Source organism: Mastigoproctus giganteus, chromosome 5, assembly GCF_048544385.1.
Source record: "Mastigoproctus giganteus isolate SK-2022 chromosome 5, ASM4854438v1, whole genome shotgun sequence".
Taxonomy (NCBI): domain Eukaryota; kingdom Metazoa; phylum Arthropoda; class Arachnida; order Uropygi; family Thelyphonidae; genus Mastigoproctus; species Mastigoproctus giganteus.
In genome coordinates, this window is record NC_143579.1 from 7934486 (window position 1) to 7956833 (window position 22348).

The following is a 22348-nucleotide window of genomic DNA, read 5'->3' on the forward strand; positions in this document are numbered from 1 at the left end:
CTCCCAACTCAGGAGAAGAAACAAGGACAATTTAAAGTCTCTCCACAAAAGCAAGAATAATTTCCAAAAGGACATCTCCCATTTACATAACGCATTGGCCCAAACAATTGGTAAGGGACAGAAAATCAGTTATTTACAATAATTTAACTATTTATAAATAAACATCCAGAAAACAATATATACCAAAATAATACAACTACAAATCACAAAAAAAAAAAAAAAAAACCGACGACATATTACTATGTAGCCAACATATTAACTCCACAATGTCTATCCTCGAAATTCAGAGGGAGACCACAATAACTTCCAGAACATATATACATTTTACAGCCAATCAAACACCAGTCAATCACGAACTCTACATTTCAGGGGATTATCCTGCCAAGCACTAACAACATAAGTATTGGGCCACCAAACCAGAGGCCCAAAACACTATGGAAAGTCAACCCTCAACAGTCAAGACTTCCAATATTTAGACAAGGTGCAAGTGAGTCCACACACGCCCATAGTTTGTTAGACAACTAATAATTAATAATATTTTAGGAGAAACACACAACTCCAGCTCTTGCCAGTAAGTAATTCAGCAAGTCATAGAGACAATAATTGTATCACCAATACCTGGATAACAACCAGGACTATAAAAAATACAAGATCAGACATACAGTAACAGTTCCAATCCAGCCAGTACACCAATAACAAAATGAAAACCTTATAGTATATACTATTAAACCAAAAGTCCTAGGCCAACAGACATTTCCACCCTGATAAATCAAGTTCAACCAGGGCAGAACCAATTTGCCAAAACAGTTCTTTTAAACACAACTAGGTTTTTATTGCCAATGGCCATGATATCCAATCGAAAACAAGTTGTAGATTCTGCAACTTTGATATTTATTGTCAGTTAACATGCACTTTCTATCAGAGTCGCACCAATTTGGCAACAGGAACCCACTTATATAAGCTTGCTTTCTTGCATCATATGCCTCAATTAATGCTAATGCTAATTTTTGACTATGGTGTACATACAGCAAGACTATGCCCAGCTCCTTGACAGTTGCAAGCAGAGGATTTCATACACACTGCTCAGACTCCCTTGACTCACTATCTGGCAGAATAGATTCAGCTGGATTATACACTAGCTTATCTGGATGTTTCCTAATAGGTTTGGGCCAGTGGACTATCTAGTGGGTGCAAACACTATTTTAGAGCTGTACCTCGAAATTTAAGGAAGATTGGATCTCACCATGATGCCCATTATAACCTAAAAAGACATCAACTGCACAGTGGAAGAGATGGGTAGTCATGCCTGAGCATTGCTCTGGAAACTAAACATGGGTTTCACCTCTTCAAGGTTGCAATAAGCAAATTGGTGGTGGTATTGCACCGGTTGATGAGAGGCACCCACCACCTATCATTGCCTTAATTTGTCCACCCCTCTATAACACCGAAGAGTCTCATTTCTCTGTGTCGTGTAGACACCACACTTTGTACCCTGGTTACCTTGGTTCACACCTGGGTACTAAGTGAAGTATTTCAATACTTGCACACAAGGGTTATACCCAGAGTTAATGACAGTCCTACAAGCAGAGGATTTGGTTGTTGTTGAACAACTAGATTTTACTGAAATTTGGTCCCCTCAACTCAGGTGTCAACTGAATATCAGTATTTTAGACTCTCAGTTAGCAAGCCCTAGCTTGTCATACTGGATAGAATGTCTGTGGCAAACTCAAGGACCATCTTATTAAAAATAGTCCATCATAGTTTGCAAAAGAGTATTTTTGTGTATGTTTTTTTATTAAATATAGAAACAAGGTAATTCAAGTGAAACTAGCATGTTCCTTATTATAGTTACATGCTATTCTTTTTACATCCAAAACAAAATATTTAAGTGCTCATATACAGGAATGGACATCTGTGATAACAGTTACAGGTATGCACTAATATGGTGTCAGGACACCTTTTGATTTTAAAGCAGCTTGTAGTCTACATTGAATATATTCATATAAATCTTGAACTGTCTTAAAAGGAATATTGGACTTCATGGAGGAATGTTTTAAGCTACTTGAATGATGAAGGTGGAGGAAATCTGCTTCTCACTCTCCACTCCAAGTATGTCCACAATGGCTCAGTGTTTAAGTTTGGTGATTGCGCAGGCCATGGGAAATGCGTAGCCTCAGTTTCATATTCTTCAAACAAAGATTGAACACGTCTGACTATGTGTATCGAAGCATTATCTTGAAATATGGTATCATTGTTTATAGAAAGCAATGTTTGCACCATAGGATGAACCTTGTTACTCAGAATATTGAGGTAATCAGTGGCAGTAATTTTTAATTTTCCCATTCAGGGGTGATGATAGGACCTGAAGAATACCAAGATATTGCTACCCAAACCATTGTTGATTCTACACCATGTTTAATGATTGGCATAAGACAGTCAAAATGATGCACTTCCTTTGACATTCATCAAACTTAAACTTTCCCTGATGTGGGAAAAAGTGTGAATGATGATTCGTGTGAAAATATGATGTTTCCAATCGTCAAGTGTCTAGTTTTTGTGCTCATTACACCATCGAATCCGCTTTCTAGCATTACTACCAGTAACGAATGGCTTGGCAATATCAGCTCTTCCAAAAAATTTTAGCTTTATGAAATTCTTGCTGAATTATGTTGCTAGAAACTGAATTACTGAGACTCACACTAAGTTCTGCAGTTATTTTTGAGGTGGTAGTTTTATGTTTTCAGGCTACAATACGTTTCAGTGTCTGGAGGTCTCTTTCAGTCAGCCCTGACTTTGTCACAATTCATCCTATCAGATTTTGTTTTTCCATACTTGATGAATGGTGACATCACTTTCAATACATTTGCTCTGAATATATTAAACAAATCAGCAGCTTTAGTCACCGATTCCCCTGCTAAATCGCACCAACAGTTTGGCCTCTTTAAGTTAGACAGGTCAGTCATTTTCATCATGTTACCTTTTTTATGTTACCTCTAAATAAATATCAGCTTTTATCATTGTTCATTCAAAAAAAAAAAAAAAAACCAACACTGCATGTTCCTAAATCATCATTCAACCATTACAAAAACTACTACTTTCATATCAGGTGTTTCCATTATTTTGTCCACCCATCTGTTAATATTAGACTTCTGTAGCAGGTGCATTTGTCTACCCATCTAAAAATTGGATTATTAATTCTAAATTTTGTTATTTAAACTGTTATCAAACTAAGCAATGTATGAACAAAATGATATAATTTTTGGTTTTTGTTTACTAGAGAGAATGTCTACTGATGCAATTGATATAAATGAAGAATTGGCTTTCATGTTAGAAAATGACATTTCAGAAAATTCTCAAGAGAAGACAAGTGTTGAAGAGTTCCCATTTCTCTTACCTCCTTGTGGATTACCAGATCTTTCTCACTTGAAATTTATACTTGGACAGAATCCAATGTTTTCAATGTTACAAAGAGAAACAAATAATTTATATGTATCAGATTCTGAAAATGGTAAAAGCACTTCAGGTAAGAATGTAGGCCCTTGATTCTCATAAAATAATATGAAAATGTTCGTTATATTTTTTATAAGTAAAACTTGCTATTAGTCTTTTTTTTCACATTGGAAATAAATTTTTATTAAACATGTTCAATATGGTGCAAGAACGATAAAAATATTGGAGTAGTTGAGAGATATTTAGGGAACAGTTTATGTGTGCTGACAGTCTTCCAGAATAGCTCATGGGGTTCTGTCAGTAATATACAGGAACTTTGCCAGCAGGGACAGAGGCAATATCCCACTGTATAAGGAAATGTTTAGGCCACACCTTGAATACTGTGTACAGGTCTGGAAGCCTCACTTTAAGAAAGGTGTGTATCACTTGGAGCATACAGAGAAGAGCAACCAGATTATTCTTGAACAAAAAGGGGGTACTCTAACCACAAAAAACCAATTTTGCAAATTATCATACTTGGAAACTAGGCACTTGCAAGGAAACCTGATTGAAGTGTTTTTAAAGATTTAAATGGATTGCATAAACATAATGACGATGGTATTCTAATTCTTTCCCCGACAACGCAAGGGGGACATAAACTGAAATTGAAAAAGGATGCCTGCAGGATAGATGTATGAAAATTTTCTTTCAGCCAGAGAATAAATGATTGTTAAAACAAACCACTTTTGGTGTTGTGGAAGTGGATAGTTTGGATATATTAAAGGAAGAATTAGACATATTATTAAGTGGGATGGACAGATGAGATGGGTAGTGTTGTTGTTATTTTTATTTATTTATTTTTTGTTCTTCTGATGCTGTATATTGTTTGTTTCCTTGCATCATTTGAGAGTACTGCTACTAATAATAACATAGGAATGGTTTGTATGAGATGGTTTGTAAATCAAGAAGGGCAAAAATAAGTGCCAAGGATGAGTGCTTGACAGAAAGTCAAAGAGCTCCAAGTGATTAGTAGAGTTGGGAGAACGGTAGAGACAACAGATGAATTTGACACAATGAGGTAGAGAGATTTTAAGCCAGAGAAGATCGAAAAGAGGAGATTCCAAATTACCAAGTCTCTGACAGGGAATATCAGAACAGACATATGCATAAGTACAACCTTTGAGGTGAAAGGAATCGTACAGTGAATAATTTTGACAACTGAGATGAGCAATAGTTGAATCAACAAATAACTGAGATTCTGTCAGAAAAAGTACATGGGGTTTGGCAGACTGTTCGTGGAAATGGACATCATTGAGATTAGAATTCAGACCACATATATTTGTGAAATGAATTAGGAAGTGTTTGGGAGGTTTAGATCTTTTTTCAGATAAGCTTACTCTATTAGTTTGACAATTCATGGTGTATTCAATAGTAAGAAAAAGTGGGTGGGACATGCTGTATGAAGTAATGAAATTTTTGGATATGGCATACACGTGGTAAGAATATACCCAGATCCTTGACATAACTTGGCCTTGACAATGCCCCCTCCCACATATACACTACTCGGACTCCCTCCAGTCACTATCTGGAAGAGTAGAGGTAGCAAGATTATACACTTGCTGATCTGGAAGCCTCCTAGAGAGTTACCAATAGGTTTGGTCCAGTGTACTAACTAGTGGCCAGCCTGCGAAACCGTTTTAGAGCTGTATCCTCACTTTTAAGGTCCTCCTTTTTTTATCCTCAAAAGTCATCAATCATACTGCATGATAGAAGAGATGGGGAAGGGCTGACCAAAACTTAGCTCTGGCGACTAAACATGGGTTCCACCACTTCAAGCCTCCAATAAGCAAAGTGGTCGTATTGCACCGGTTGATGAGAGTCATCTACCACCTAGTACTGCCTGGCAACACAGACGGGCAGCATTCCTCCATGTGGTGTGGGTGCCACACCTCAACCCCTGCTTACATTGGTTCACACCTGGGTGGTCACACACCATGTGCTTGAGCATGGAGGTTATACCCAGGATTACTAAGTCCCACCATCGTGAAGGTGCAAGCAGAGGATTTGGCTGTCATAGGCTGTCCGGACTTTGCCGAAATTGGGTCCACTTGAATTGAGTGTCACCTGAATATCAGTTCCATCAGTGTTTTAGACTCCCAGAGAGAATATCTGAGAGAATGTATGTGACAACCTCAAGGACCAACTTAATGATGGTTTCAGGATAGACATGTAGAAATTTGCCTTCAATCAGTGGGTAGTTGACTGTTGGAACAAACTTCCACCTGGTGTTGTAGAGATGGGTAGTTTGAATAAATTCAAGAAAAAACTAGGGATGGACAGGTGATAATGGAAGTGGTTTTTTTTGTTTGTTGTTTTGGATGATTTTGTTATTTGTTTTTTTTTAGGAGCATTAGCAATTAGACTTTCCTAACAGTGAAGTAAATTTCCTTGGTGATTTTAATGTTCACAACTCCAGCTGGCTTCCGTTTTCTAGTCACACCGACCCAGCTGGTCGAGATGCTGAGGCTTTTGCAATTACTAATGACCTTGCACAGATTGTTCATTCATCAGTCAGTCCTAAGGAGGTTAGTTGTTTTTCCTTTAGGGAGCTGTGACCTGTCAGCATAAATGTTGTGAGTAGTCCTGGGGCATACCACTTTGATATGGCTTTGGCATAACCATTGCTGCCTGTGGCAGAAACCTTTTGGTAACCAGACCTCTGGTTTCCTGCTCCCAATTTGTTTACCATAACTCATGGAGCTTTGTGGCTATTTTCTTTCTTTCAGCCTTGATGGTGTCGGCTGTGTCAAGGGCTATCCTCAGAAATTCTTTGGGTATGCCCTCTTTTGGCCATTTTCAGGTAAAGTGGGAGAACTCCAGCCAGCACCTGCAGTGCAGGTATGCTTACTGTGCAACATGCTCTGATAATAATGAGAAGTATTGTCCTTTGTATTGATTAAATTTATTCCTGTTTCTCACTATAGCCGAGCAGGTGAACCGTGCACTAGCTCCATAAGTAATAACAGGCAGGAACACTGCACAGTATACGATTGCAGGGTCCTTCTTTTGAGACCCCAGTCTGCTCACTGATCCTGGCAATCATGCCTGCATAATTCTCACTTTCTTTGCCAAGTAAGCCAAATGGGGGTAAAAAGTTAATTTTGAGTCAAAGACAACTCCTAGATATTTTAATTCAGTTATTATTTTTATAGCAGTTTTGCTAATTTTAATTTGTAGAGGTCTTCTGTCTTAAAGACAGAAGACGTTACAGAGGTTTTGTTGGGGCATTTGTCTGGTGATGCCTCTTAAGGACACTAGGCCACCAGAGTGAGTCAAATGTCCCAGCAGTATTTATCCTCTGTGTTTTTAACTGTTATCAGTAGGTGGTGCATAGCATCCTCCATAGAGTTGCCCTGCTTAAAACCATACTAATTGTTAGAATGTAATCCTGCTTCTGTGTAGTATTCAGATAATCTGTTATATATTAATCTTTCATATATTTTCCCTAGTAAAGGGAGTAGGGCTATTGGTCTATATCAGTGGATCCCGGCCAGTGGTTCTCGAACCCCCAGGGGTTCGTGAAAGTGTTCTACTGGGTTTGTGGTAAAAAAAAATCTGTAATGACATCTGCTTAGATTTACATAGGTATGTTTTTTTAAACTAAAAATAGTTTAATATTAATTCATACTGTTGGGTTCAAAATTTATATTTAGTTGTGGTTTGGATCACGTGCCCTTACATAGGGAGCATGTGCTACAGGATGTTAGTGGGGGTAGATTGGGTGCAATTGTAGTAGTAGTAGCAGTGGCATTTGATGCAAGAAAGCAAGTGTATGAGCTTATGCAGCATCAGCCAAAAAAAAAAAAAAAAAAAAAAAATCACACCATTCCCTCCAAATGCCTGTCCAGTTCCTCCATAAATTTATTCAACCTATCAACTTCCACAACGACAGATGGAAGTTTGTTCCAGCAATTAACCACCCGCTGGCTAGAGGCAAATTTCCGCACATCTAATCTACATCTGTCTTTTCTTAATTCGAATTTATGCCCCCTTAGGTTCGTAATCTGAACAAATGGAAGGATCCCATCAGAATTCAGCGTGCTCAACCCATTCAAGGCCTTATACACCTCAATCAGATCACCGCGCAGGTGCCTAGTCTCCAGCCACTGCAATTTACAGAACTTTAGCCTCTCTTGGTAAGAGGATCCCTTCATTCCCCTCACCAATCTTGTTGCCTTTCTCTGTACACGCTCAAGTAAATCTACATCCTACCTAAAATGAGGCCTCCAGATCTGTACACAGTACTCAAGGCGTATCCTGACCATTACCTTATACAGAGGGATAATCACCTCCTTTTCCCTGCTAGCAAAATTCCTATATATCATTGACAAAACCCCATGACCTGCCCTGGCAGCCTGTCTGCATTGCTCAGAAAACTTCATATCTGACTGCACAATTACTCCCAGGTCTTTTTCATTTTCTACCACCTTAAGTGTAGTACCACACAGTTGGTACGTTTCTCTGGGGTTACTTCTACCCATATGCAGTACTTTGCATTTGTCAAGGTTAAACTTCAGTTGCCACTTCTTAGCCCATCTGCCCAAATTATCTAGATCCTGTTGCAGTAGCGCACTGCCATTACTGTCATTAACAACCCTGCCAAACTTTGTATCATCTGAAAACTTCGACATTAAGCCTGATATACCTTCATCAATATCATTGATAAATATACAAAACAACGGTGGACCTAACACCGAACCCTGTCGGACTCCACTAATAACATTAGTCCAAGAAGAGCAGCACCCATTGATTACCACCCCTCTCTCTTCTCCCACTTAACCATCCTTTTATTCATTGTAGCAACTTACCCTTAATACCATTCTGCTCCAATTTGTACAATAGTCTTCCATGCACAACAGTGTCAAAAGCACATCATAATATCCTATCAAATTTGTCAGACAAGGCTTTCCCTTAACAAACTCATGCTGTGTCTGAATTATTGCTGCAGTCTTGTCTAGATGATCCTGCAATGCATCTTTAACCAGTGACTCCATTATTTTCCCCGGAACAGAAGTTAAACTAACTGGTCTGTAATTACTCGTGTCACCCTTCGATCCCCCCTTTGTGAATTGGGGATACATTTGCACATCTCCAGTCCGTGGGAACCTCCCCTGAGTCCAAGGACGCTATCATAATTATGGCTCAGTTTTTGCTTAGTTGCTTTGCCGCCTCCTTTAACATAACGGAATAGATCCCATCCACCCCAGGTGTTTTTCTTATGTTTAACTTCAACAATTTTTCCTCCACTTTGCTTTCAGTTATTACAAAATCATTAAGTATCCTGCTACAATTCGATAACCTTCTGCCATTTTTCAAACCTTAATAATTCCTCATGTGTGAATGTAGATGCAAAATACTCATTCAGTTTGTTTGCTATGTGAGCAGGATCATCAACAGTCGAACCATCGATGTCGAGTGGACCAATCAGATTCATCCCCTTCCTTTTAGAGTTTATATAAGTAAAGAAATCCTTGCTGTTTTTCATAGCATCTTTTGCCAAGGATTTCTCGTAATCTGCCTTCGCCTGCCTAACCTCCTTTGTCACCTGATTACAGACTAGCTTATATCTGCCATAGACTTCTGAGTCGCTTGATAATTTATATGCATCCCATGCATTTTTCTTCTCTATTACGAGTCTCATTAGTTCATTAGATAACCATTTAGGCCTAAACCTTGAACAATATTCCTTAATAGGTATGAAACTTTTAGTAGCTTTCACGATTAATTCCTTGAATGCCACTTAGAATTTACTGTTGGTAACATTGTCAGTTGATCCCACTGTACAGAATTTAAAAACTGTCGGAGACCACTGTACTCACCTTTACGGAAGCAAAAACCCTTTCCTTTACCCCATGGTAATTAAATCTTTAAGGAAATCCCACATCAGTACACTGTGATCACTGCCACCTAGTGGTTCCTTTATCTGCAAATTCTTAATACACGAATGATCACTGCTGATAACCAGATCAAGAGTATTACTTTCTCTGGTTGCCCCTCGAACATGCTGCTGCAGAAAACAATCATCCAATAAATCCACAAAAGTCTGACTAGTGTGTGAGTGACCAACCCACAAGTTACTGTCAATATCTGGGAAGTTAAAATCCCCCATTATCAGACATTCCTATTTACTAGATCTATTTCTCTTTACAATTGTTCATTGTACTCATTTGAGTCATTAGGCCTATAACACACTCCTACTCTTATTTTTGCTTTCGCAGTGCTTATGTCACACCAAACTGACTCAACAGTGCACTGTTCATCTATATCAACTGGATGCACTTCTTTTGATTTTATGTTTTTCTTAATTAACAGCATAACGCCTCCTCCCATTCTATCCTGTCTATCCTTTCTGTACACATTGTACTCACCAAATTCCAGTTCAGCATTCCTTATATCTGTGTGACACCACATCTCTGATGTCCCAACAATATCCGCCTTTGATGTCTTGACCAACACTTCAAATTCATAAAATTTATTTACTATACTTCTAGCATTGGTATACATGGAAGCATACATGCTCCTACTCCTATTCTTAGTAACCCTAACACATCCCATATACCCACCTATTTCAGGATGACTGCCATCCGTCCCTGAAACCCCCCAACACCCCACGCTCCAGGTCGCTACTTATTCTAATAGAAGTTGTGCAAGAATCACCTTCACCTCTGCCTACGGCTACTGTTACACTATTATTCCTTGTATCCCCCAAGCTAGCAGTTTTCCGACCCACCTAACACTGCCTCGATAGCATCAGCAAATATTCTTGCACCTTTTCTATTTAAGTGTATCCCATCCCTATAGAAGCAGTCTCTCCTGTTAACAAGTACAGTCCAGGCTGGAAAAAATTCTACCCCTTGAGCCTTGCACATTCTTTCCAGAGCCGAATTGATCGACAAGGCTCTCATCATATACTCCCTTCTATCGTGTCTGGGCAGAATTGCAGACACTTTCAAATTCAACCCTAATTCTCGGCTTTTGTTCAACAGTGACCTGTACTTGTTAAGTAATTCTGCCGGTCTCCTACTCCTAATATCATTAGTGCCAACGTGTACAACTATATCACCTTTTGTGCCCTTAAAAGATGATATCTGCTCTACAACGTTATCAATCTTTGCCCCTGGCAGACATACCCTGGTCCTGTTCCACCTATCCTTTTTACAAAGCATGTTTCCGGTTTCCCTGAAACGGGAAACAATAGAGTCTCCAACAACTACTAGTTCCTGAGAGACCAGTGCATTCTGCCTTGGGGGTTGCCGCTGTGTTGCGTGATGACCAAGTGCAAGCTCTGGCGTTAATGTGGGCAACTGAGAGCCTGATGGGCCCCTCAATTTAGATCTTTCGAGGGCATCCACCCTGTCCTTTAAACTCTCATATAGGCCCATAACAACACTGAGTTGTCTCCTGATTTCCTTACACTCCTTACATCGCACACACACACAAAGACATCCCCCATGGCAATGTCATGTTCCATTCTAGAGAGTTCGGCAAACATTTCAAAAGTTGCACATTTTTTTAGGCTGTGATGCGTTGGAGAATCGCCCCCCCCTCAGTTCTCCCCCGAGTCACAGCACTCCTGCCACTTTGAGCCCGTTGCTTTGCTGCTCTAGTTTGGAGCATGATACTTTAAATTAATAAAATCAATAAATTAAATTAATTAAATGTCAATACTACACTATCTAATAGAAACAGTGAAGCGTAATACTCTATAAATTATACGTTAGAGCTACCTAACTACCTCAATTAAAAATTTGTATTCCCTACCACTATATACAAAAACAATGGCTGCAAAATTCGAACGAAATAACGGTTATTAAGTATTACGTATATCTACAAAAACTGTTTATCTAAATTAAAATAAAAATAACCAGTGTAACTATAAGACTACGTATTAAGTACAATATAAAATAACAATTATGTAAATAAAAAGGCAAACACTTATCATTTTTTTCGGAGCCTGCAACTAACAGCTGTAATTTTTAAAGAGAGTCAGCGCCCTCTTTTTGTGCCGTTATGTATTGCACCATTCAGTAACGTCTCACCTCGTGACTAGGCCTTATAATTAGTTTTCTATCTTACAGTATATTGTGCTAAATAAAGATGTTTTCCATACTAAATTTTTTTCATTCTCAAAGACTGCTGTTATGTATAGGTATCATTTTATATTATTGCGTAGTATCGCTTATAAAAGCATAGTACTGGAAATTTTTTATAATAAAAATTCAGAACTATATATGATTTTAGAGAATATAGGCTTAGTGGTTTGCGAGTTAAAAAATGTTGGGAATTGCTGGTCTATATGATTTAGGATCAGTAGGGGGTTTCTCAGGGTTTTTAAGAATTAATCTTAAAACAGCTTGTTTCATATTTTTGGAAATATTCCTTCTATCATACACTTGTTATATGTCTATTAACTTGTTACGTGATATTTCTGTTAGTTTTTTTTATTATTTCAACCTCTAAGAGGTTATAACCTGGGCATTTATTGCTCTTGTTTTTAGATAGTACTATTTTTAATTCTTCTATAGTAAATAGAGGTTCTGTATTGGCATTGTCATAATCTGCATTTTCTTTCATGATGTCAATCTGGACAGGGCAATAGTCGCCAGCCACAGTCTGGTTAATATTGTCTAAGTTGTTCGCAGATTCTGCCCAACACAAGGTCGAGGTTACATCTGGTTTGACAGTTGTTTCTATAACATCTCCTCTTGGCAGCTTGTTGTTCAGTATTCTGTGGACAACTCCCCAAGGGTCATAATTTTCAGTAGTTCCCACCAAGGTCTTCCAGGATTCTTTTTTCTTATCTCTAATACTAATTCCTGAGAGTTCTATATGATTCTATCGATGCATCCACCTCATTTTGTGGCCAAGATGTTCTGGCTCTTTGAAAGTGTCTCCTTGCCTGGTGTACCCTTCTCCTGAGTATAGCCAGTTAAGAGCACTATGAGGGGACTACTTGCTTCCTCGGTTTTTTCTGTTGGATGTATAGGTTTGCTGTTTTTACTAAAATGTCTGTCATGGTCAGTATTTACTCATCTGGGATACATTTGTTGTTCAATCTAGACCATTCATTTTCCTGTTTTTGCAGCTCAGCCTGTTGTAAGTTCTGTGATCTGCCAGTTTATATTAATATCTAATAGAGCCTGTTGGCCTGTTTGTAGCTGCCTGTTAAGTTTGAAGGTGATAACTCTATGATCTGATGTGGTCTAGGCTGGCTGGATACACCTGTCTGTAATTTTATAGGCTATTGAATTGGTGGAAAGAGTGACATCGATGTCTCCCACATGGTACTGCTGAAAGTTGGTAGGTTATTTGGTTGGTTTAGCACTTGAAAAGGAGAGGTGGCTATATATCTGTTAATAACTGGCCATTGTGTGTGCCTGCTCTGTCTTCTGCACAGCTATACCATAAGACTGACCTGGCAGTTGTCATCAGCACACACTATGATATTTGCAGTTAGTAAGGTTTATGTCTCCACCTTGTCTTGCATAAAGAGATATAATGTAAAACTGTCCTACAGCACTGGTGATATGGGCACACATTGCCAATGGGGAGCACAGGTGATCCACCTTTGTGACTGTGTTTTTGACCACTATTGCTGTAGAAGGAACACCTGAGGTGTATTGTATTATTTTATAGCCTCTTAGGTATCCTTGAACCCTACCCATACGTGTGTATGGTTCATGGAGTAACAAGATATCTATATTATTTTCTTCTAATTTGAGTTTGATCTGATCTGATCTGATCTACAACAGTTCTTGCTCTTTGAGCATTCAATTGGACGAGATTTAGAGCCCTAGTCACATTTCTATTTTCAGTCTGCCCCACAATTAGTCACTAGGACCACAATTGGTCCTAGATTGATAAATTTCACCATCTTTTTATAACGGGTATTTTTTGTCCCTGATTGCTGTGGCCATAGTCAGTCAGCTGTGCTTCTTTGCAGGTTGCACATTTAAGCTACTGATTTTTACTTTGGCAGTTTTTGTAGTCGTGGCCAGTGACTGCACAGTGGCCATAGACAGGAGTTTTCTGACAGCAAACCCTGGCAATATGAGCATATTTATGGCAATTGTAACTATATATTAACTATTTATATGTAACTATTTCCCTACACCATTATGTAGGGAAATATTCCCTAAATCTGTGATTTGTCCAGCCAGGATAGATTCTTTGTTGTCCCTACAGTGCCTTCCAAATTTTTGGTGTGATCTCTACAATTATGTTTATCTATCCATTTCTTCTGCTTTTGGTTGCTCTTTTCAATCTGAATTCATCAACAAATTCTTCTATAGTCATTTTGCTGTTGAAGTTTTTGTAATAAATGTCCAACATTAGTCTTTTTCAGATACTGTTTGTGTTATGTCAAACATTGTAATAGGAGGATTTTTCCTTTTGGTTTTTTGGGTAGCAAGCTCATATTTTCCACCTCACAGTGGTTCTCAATTTTTTTGAAGTTTTTTCTTGGTATCTCAATCAGGACTGCATTATTCTTGATTTTTCTCATGGTGTTTACCTAATTCTCTTTCTCTCGTGTAGGTCTAAAATTTGTTTCTGCTGCTTTCTTTACTGCCTCACTGGTTTTGTGAGCAGTCATTTCTTGCATTTAGAATGATGACATTACTTTCTTTGGTTGTATTTGTTTGCCTTGCCAGTGGCACTTGCTTAGCCTTGCCAATGTCACATTTAGCATTAACCTTTGCAACTTGGGCATAGGTTAATGTGTTCATTGTTTTGTAGTTTTTCTTCTCTTCAGTAGTAATCTCTAATTTGTTTTCAATACTTGATTCTGTGTATTTAGTTCAATTAGGTACTGCTCAAGCAGTGACCAACAGTTTACTATCTGCAGCCTAATTGCAGAAGTAATCCTATTGGTTTGCTTGTGCATATATTCCTCAAGGTTTCCTTATTCCACTTTTTTTCCTTAGCCTGTTTGATGGGATCGGTCAAGTTTGCAAAATACTCTATTTTCATTTCTTCCTCAGTTTTAGATTCTGTGTCCAGAGTCTCTTTAGTTTTTCCCTTTCCTGGTCTTCATAATACTGAGGCAGCCAGAGGGACAACCGTCTAGTTCATTGTTGTCTTCATTATTAGTGTTTTCTCTCTAAGTATTCAAATTTCTGACTCTGGGAGGCTCTGTATATCTAAGTCATTATTACCAATTTTTTGTGATTTTTCTTCCTGATTTTGATCTTTTCCAGACATTATATTGATAATGCATTGGACTCCTTATATTGAAAGGAGTAAAATGATGTGTCTTTTGTAAGCTCAGGCCTATTAATATTCAAGAAATGCAAATTTCTGATTTTGGTGAGAAATTAGCATTAGTAAAGGCACATGATGCAAGAAAGCAACCTTATATGGCATCAGCCAAAAAAAAAAAAAAACCCTTCTCATTTCACCAATGTTTTTCTAGTTCTGCCTTGAATCTATTTAAGCTATCAACTTCTACAACGACAGATATAAGTTTGTTCCAGCAATCAACCACCTGCTAGCTAAAGGCAAACTTCTACACATCTGTTCTACAACTGTCTTTCCTCAATTTGAATTTATGCCCTCTCAGGCAATTATTCTGAGCAGGAGGAAGAATCTCATCAGCATTGAGCATGCTCAAACCATTCAAGGCTTTATACACCACAATCAGATCATCTCGCAGGTGCCTAGTCTCCAGACACTGTAATTTGCAAAACTTAAGCCTTTCGTCATAAGAGCAACCCTTTGTTCCTTCAGACCGTGTCTTACAGACCATCTGCACTGCTCAGAAAATTTCATATCTGCCTGCACAATTACCCCCAGGTCCTTTTCATTCTCTACCACTATCAGTGTAATACCACACAGTTGATACGTTACTCTGGGGTTACTGCTTCCCATATGCAGTATATTACATTTGTCAATGTTATAAACTTCAGTTGCCACCTCTCAGCCCAGCTGCTCAACTTTCTTAGATCCCGTTGCCGCAGTGTACTGTCATTAGTATCATTAACAACCTTGTCGACCTTCGCATTGTCTGCAAACTTGTACATTAAGCCTAATATACCATCATCAGTATCATTAATAAATGCAGAAAAGAACAATGGACCCAACACTGAACCCTGGGGGACTCCACTAATAACATTATTCCATGAAGAGCAGTGTTCATTGATTACCACTCTCTGGCTTCTCCCACTCAACCATCCCTTTATCCATAGCAGCAATTTGCCTCCAGTGTCACACTGCTCCAATTTGTGCAGCAGTCTTCCATGTGCAACAGTATCAAAAGCCTTTCTAAGATCCAAATATATGATTTCAAAAATATTCTTTGCATCCAGTTCCTTTGTGAACTGAGTCCAAGGAAACTCTCATAATTATGGCTAAGGGTTTGCTTACTTCCTTTGTTGCCTCCTTTAATATAAATGGATAGATCCCATCCACCCCAGGTGCCTTTCTTATATTTATCTTCAACAATTCTCCTCCACTTTGTTCTCAGTTATCACATCTATTCTCAGTTATTAGAATAGATGTGCGGAAATTTGCCTTCAGCCAGCAGGTAGTTGATTGCTGGAACAAACTTCCATCTGTTTGTTCTGTTTCAGGGAAAATAAAGGGGTCGCTGGTTAATGAAGTAATGCAGGACCATCTAGATTGGACTGCAGTTATATTTCAAACACAGAATTGGTTTGCTAAAGGGAAATCTCTTATCAGTTTGATTGAATACTATGATGTGGTCACAATGGAACTGAAGGAAAAAAATAATTTTGATATCATATACTTGAATGCCAGTCAAGCTTTTGGTAGTGTTTGCACATAAGACTGCTGTACAAATTGGAGCAGTGTGGTATTAAGGGCTAGTTGTTGCTATGGATAAAGAGATGGTTGAGTGAGAGAAACTAGGGAGCAGTAATCAACAGATGCTGCTGTTTGTGGACCAGTGTTATTAGTGGAGTTCCCCAGGGTTTGGTGTTGAGCCCATTCAAGGTGTCTCCGTAGCCGAGTGGGCAGGAGCGGGAGTGCAGTAGCACACGCTCTTTGAGTAGACCGGGGTTCAAGCCTCTGACTGCTGAATGCGGTCGATCTGCCAACCCGCACTGGACCAGCGTGGCAGATTATGGTCCATTTCCCTCAACATGAATTGTTGAGGAGGCTTCCACCCTGCAGTGGGTTGATAATGGCTGCACTTTACTTTTATTGATGAAGACATATCATATCAGGCTTAATGTCCAAGTTTGCAGATGATACAAAGGTAGGCAGTGTAGTTAATGACAGTAATCACAGTATGCTACTGCAACAGGATCTAGATAAGTTATGCAGATGGGCTGAGAAATGGCAATTGAAGTTTAACATTGACAAATGCATAATACTACATATGGGTAGCAGTAACTCTAGAGTAACATACCAACTGTGTTGTTCTACACTCAGGTAGTGTTGAATGAATAAGACTTAGTTGGTAATTGTACAGTCAGACGTGAAATTCTATGAACATTGCAGACACGCTGCCAAGATAGCTCATGTAAATGTTTCTGTATATTAATTTGTAAACAATATACAGAAATTTTGCTAGTAGGGATAAGGAGGTGATTATCCCCTTTCTATAAGGGCATGGTTAGGCTGAATCTTGAGTACTGCATTCCAACAAATTGATACTGCTAATGCTAATATATACAGGTTGGCATACCTATTGCAGTTATTATATGCATATTATCATTTGTTGGAACCAGATGAACATGTGCTCATTATAATTTTGAAACACAGTCTAGGGATCCATTATTCTTCCAACATCTTATGCACTTTTACTGCAATGGATTGCATTTCAACTGCACATTCTTGAAAAGACAACAACCTTTTTAGCAATTATTTTATCCTCAGGAAAAGGAAAAACTGTGTGATGAAAATTCTGGATAGTAAGCGATATTTTAATATTGTTATTACATGTTCAGTAAGGCACTGTTTAAACAAAATAGACTTAAATATAGATAAATTGTGCAAAAAAACGAATCCCACTTATCATAATTTTTTTTCCCCTTTTGATTATATTTCACAGTTGATGAAGCACTTCAGCCACAGTTTTGCCTTTTTATATGAATTTGAAGTGGATAAAGCCATTACGGTCTGAAAAAAATTCAAAAATCACTTTTTATGGGGGGGGGGATGACAAAAAATTTCTGGTCTCACAGTAATTGTGATTTTACATTTGCTGTTTACATTGTAGATCCTGCAAAAAATTCTGTTTTATCACCTACGATTATTGCTCCTTAAAATCTGTCTGATTATACAGAATATTTAAAAACTAAAATGCAGCACTTTGAAAATGGATTCTGACTGCTAGTTACTTGTCAATTATTGTACATGTCAAAAATTGCATTTTATTATGTTATTATTATTATTAACCATATGGTACATGGAAGCCTGAGGCTTATGCTGCCCCAGGCAAAAAAAAAAAAATTCTGAATTACCCAGAGAGAGAGAGAGAGAGAGAGAGAGAGAAGTAGACGAGAATCACCAAGAAAGAGAAAGAATGATGATATCCAGCTCAGGATCCTGGGTGTGCCAAGCCCATATTCACCAGATGTGAGCCCCTTGGGGTGTTATATTAGCATTAGTAGAGGCATATGCAACAAGGCAAGCTTAGCTTATACAGCATCAGCCAAAAAAAGAAAAAAAAAAAATTCCCATTTCATCTATCTATTTGCTCCAAAACTTTGTCCATTTCTTCTTGGAGTCTTCTTCCACAACAACTGATAGGTTCTTCTTCCCCAACAACTGATAGAAGTTGGTTCCAGTATTCAACCAGCCACTGGCTAAAGCCAAATTTCCGCACATCGATTCTACAACTGTCTTTCCTCAATTTGAATTTATGCCCTTCAGATGTGTAATCTGAGCAAAAGGAAGAATCACTTCAGTATTAAGCTTGCTCAAACAATTCAAGGCTTTATACACCTCAATCAGATTACCTCACAAGTGCCTAGTCTCCAGACTTTGCAATTTGCAGAACTTGACCCTTTCTTGGTAAGAGCAAATCCTTGTTCCCTTCACTAATTTCATTACCCTTCTCTGTACTCATTACGGCAGCTCTACATCCTTCCTAAAATGAGGCCTCCAGAACTGAATGCAGTATTCAAGGTATGGCCTCGCCATTGCCTTATATAAGGGGATAATCACCTCCTTTTCCCTGCTAGCAAAATTCCTGTATATCATTGACAAGACCCCATGACCTGCACTGGCAGCCTGTCTGCACCACTCAGAAAACTTCATATCTGCCTGCACAATTATCCCCAGGGCCTTTTCATTCTTTACCAAAGTCAGTGTAGTACCACGCAGTTGATACGTTACTCTGAGATTACTGTTTCCCATATGCAGTACTTTATATTTGTCAATGTTAAACTTCAGTTGCCCCGGGTGGGCAGGAGCGGCAGTGCGTAGCACACGCTTCTTGATTAGACCTGGGTTTGAGCACCTGTGACCACCAAATACGGAGGATGCGGAAAGGTCAGGGAATGACCACCGCTTATCCCCGGAGTAATATGGCCTTAGTTGCTAATGCTCCTAAAAACCAAAATAACAACAACAACTTCATTTGCCACCCCTCACCCCATCTGCCCAACTTTTCTAGATCCTGTTGCAATAGTGTACTGTCATTAACAACCCTGCCAAATTTCGTATCTTCTGCAAACTTGGATATTAAGCCTGTACCTTCATCAGTATCATTCATAAATATAGAAATCAATAATGGACCCAACACCGAACCCTCGGGGACTGCACTAATACCATTAGTCCATGATAAGCGTGTCCATTGATTACCACTCTGTCTTTTTTCCACTCCTCCATCCCTTTATCCATTGTAGCAACTTGCCCTTAATGCCATACTGCTGCCATTTGTACAGTAGCCTTCCATATGCAACAGTATCAAAAGCTTTCCTGAAATCCAGGTATATGATATCAAATTTTTTTTGCATCCAGTTCTTTGTGACGACATTGTAGTAACCAATCAAATTGGTCAGAGAAGACTTCCCCTTAAGAAACTGATGCTGTGTCTGAGCTATAACTGTGTCTAGATGGTCCTGCAATGCTACTTTAACCAGTGACTCCATTATTTTCCTCGGAACAGAAGTTAAACAAACAGGTCTGTAATTACTCATGTCACCCTTTGATCTCTCTTTGTAAATTGGGGATACATTTGCACATTTCCAGTCTGTGGAGATTTCCCCTGAATCCAAGGATGCTCTCATAATTATGGATAAAGGTTTGCTTACTTCTTTTATTGCTTCCTTTAATATAAATGGATGATTCCATCCACTCCAAGTGTCTCTCTTTTGCTTAACTTCAACAATTTCTCCTGCACTTTTCTCTCAGTTATTACAAAATCATTTAGTCCCCTGTTAGTTTGATAAACTTCTGGCCTCCACTTCCCCACAGACTTACTCATGTGTGAATGTAGATGCAAAATACTCATTCAGTTTGTCAGATACCTCAGCAGAATCCTCAGCAATTGAACCATCAGTATCAAGTAGACCAATCTGATTAATCCCTTTCCTTCTAGTGTTTACATAAGTAAACAAGTCTGCTGTTTTACTTTGCATCCTCTGCCAAAGATTACTCATAATGTGCCTTCGCTTGCCTAGCCTCCTTTGTGACTTTATTAGCCTGTGACTTGCTTAGCCTCCTTTGTGAACTTATCTAAGAAATAAATTCTGTTCGTCCAGTAAAAGCAGTAACTAAGTATATTTAATGACAGTAGCTTTCGAGATAATGAATATCTTCATCGGCTGTAAAAGTACATACATACATGGGTATGTATGTACTTTTACAGCTGCTAAAAAACTGCTACCCATTAAATATACTTAGCTACTTCTTTTACTGGATGAAATGAATTTATTTCTTAGTTATGGAACCCAGTGCCACAGGCCTCTTCTATATTTATAGACTAAGTTATATCTACCACGGGTTTCTGTGTCACCTGATACAGAAGCTTTTTAATTGTATCTTGCTTAACTTGCCTGAAAGAAATGAGAAATATAATAAATTCCAATGAAAACAATGTAATAAACTGCCTATAATAATATAAAAATTGGTAGACTGAATAGTCTTAATAGGTTTCATAGATACATATTTAAAAGAAGTATATAAAATTAAGTTTTTTTTTGGCGAAAGTAAAGCCAACACGGAGACGACGAGAAACGTTGGATAACTTATGCGGAAAATTAGTTTCCTGATACGGCAATCTAGTGCTGCTCACTCGGTAAACAGATGGTAGGTGTTATCAGTCTGGAGCAAAGTTGAGAATGATATATTGATTGACAAGTAGGCGTGGCAAATGATGTGCTAATTGGTGCGTGAACACAACACACAATAACATTGGTTTAGTATCACTTTAGTAGCACTCGAAGCACTAATGGTAACTTGCCCTAATCGCATGCTCTAATGAATGCTTTCCATAATGGTGAAAAAAGATCAGGTTACCTCCACTCGAATCCCATGGGAGCTTGCACCCCTCCCAAAATAGAGGGAGTAACTTAACCTTTTTTCTCTAGAATCATGGGTGGACTAGCACATAAAATGTTTATTAACAAAATATTAATTGTTTATTACTGTACTTTTATTTTTAAAGACACTCGTGCGGATACACATGTATCATAACGTCAATCAACACCTCAGTAGCTATTCACTATATATGTATATAAAAATAATCTTTTTTTTTTTCTTTTCCTATTATTTCCTAACCTACCATTTAAGGTCAGGTTAAATAAAGAAACCCTTTCCTTTTTTTGTAACCAAAACCTAAATCAACAATATAGTAAAAACACTCATGAACTCCAAAAATCTTCTTCTAATAATGAGAAAAAAACATAATGAAGAACATAAAAATGAACAGAACGAAACTTTTCTTAATTTGGTTTTCATCAAAAAATCAACGAACATTTTATTTTTTATTTCCATCTTTAAAAGATTCATCACTGCTATTACCTGTTTACTGTTCATCACATAACTATTATGCACCATTCTTTACTCATAAATACACATAATGCCAACCAATGACTACACAGTAGCTTGTCATCTGTCGTGCCCACCACTACCAATCATTTCATTGTTTGCCACACACATGGGGGCCGCCTCCGTAGCCAGGTGGGCAGGAGGAACAGTGCGTAGCACATGCTTCTTGATTAGACCTGGGTTCAAGCCCGTGACCACCAAATACGGAGGATGCAGAAAGGTCAAGGAATGACCACCACATATTCCCGGAGCAATATGGCCTTAGTTGCTAATGCTCCTAAAAACCAAATAACAACAACGACATTTTTTTACCACGCCTACCTGTCAATCTATTGATTGACAGGTAGGTGTGGTAAAAAAAATGTTGTTGTTATCCTTCTCGATTTCAGCTCCAGACCGATAACACCTACCGTCTGTTTACCGAGTGAGCAGGGCTAGAGTCCGGTGTTGGGAAACTAATTTTTCGCGTAAGTTATCCGACATTTCTAATCTTTCTTGTGTTGGCTTTCTTTACCTTAGCCTTTTTTTTTTGCCTGATGTTAAACAAGCAATAAATTATAATTTATTGCTAGTTTAATCTATCATTAAGTTTACATTTGTTTTACATGTATTTACAACATTATTTTTTACCTTCAGAAAGCCTTCCTTGTGAGTTTTGTGGAGACCTTTTCCCTGAAGACATCTTAATCATGCATCAGGTGAATGTTAATTTTGAAAAAGTTTTTATTTTTCTTCTTCAAGTTGTTTTTATGAAATGATCAGTGTTAAATTTCAGAATTTTAAGTGATGATTTTTTAACACACATACTAAATTTGAACCTTAACAGTTTTCTCTTGGGGGTCTTTATAAAATTTATACCAGAACTTGCAGAAAAACATGCAACTTAAAAATATAAAAA

The 22348-nt window shown here is 38.2% G+C and overlaps 1 protein-coding gene across 2 annotated transcripts in view; it reads left to right on the plus strand.

Moving 5' to 3' along the window:
• Positions 1-22348, plus strand: part of LOC150085151 (uncharacterized) — a 274128-nt gene that overhangs the window by 154604 nt on the left and 97176 nt on the right. The window contains exons 7-8 of one of the 2 annotated variants that reach the window (XM_090373050.1): positions 3278-3517; positions 22081-22148. In XM_090373050.1, coding sequence (XP_090229176.1) covers positions 3278-3517; positions 22081-22148 — 308 coding nt within the window. The remainder of the gene's footprint in view (positions 1-3277; positions 3518-22080; positions 22149-22348) is intronic. The other variant, XM_090373051.1, reaches the window with a different exon arrangement.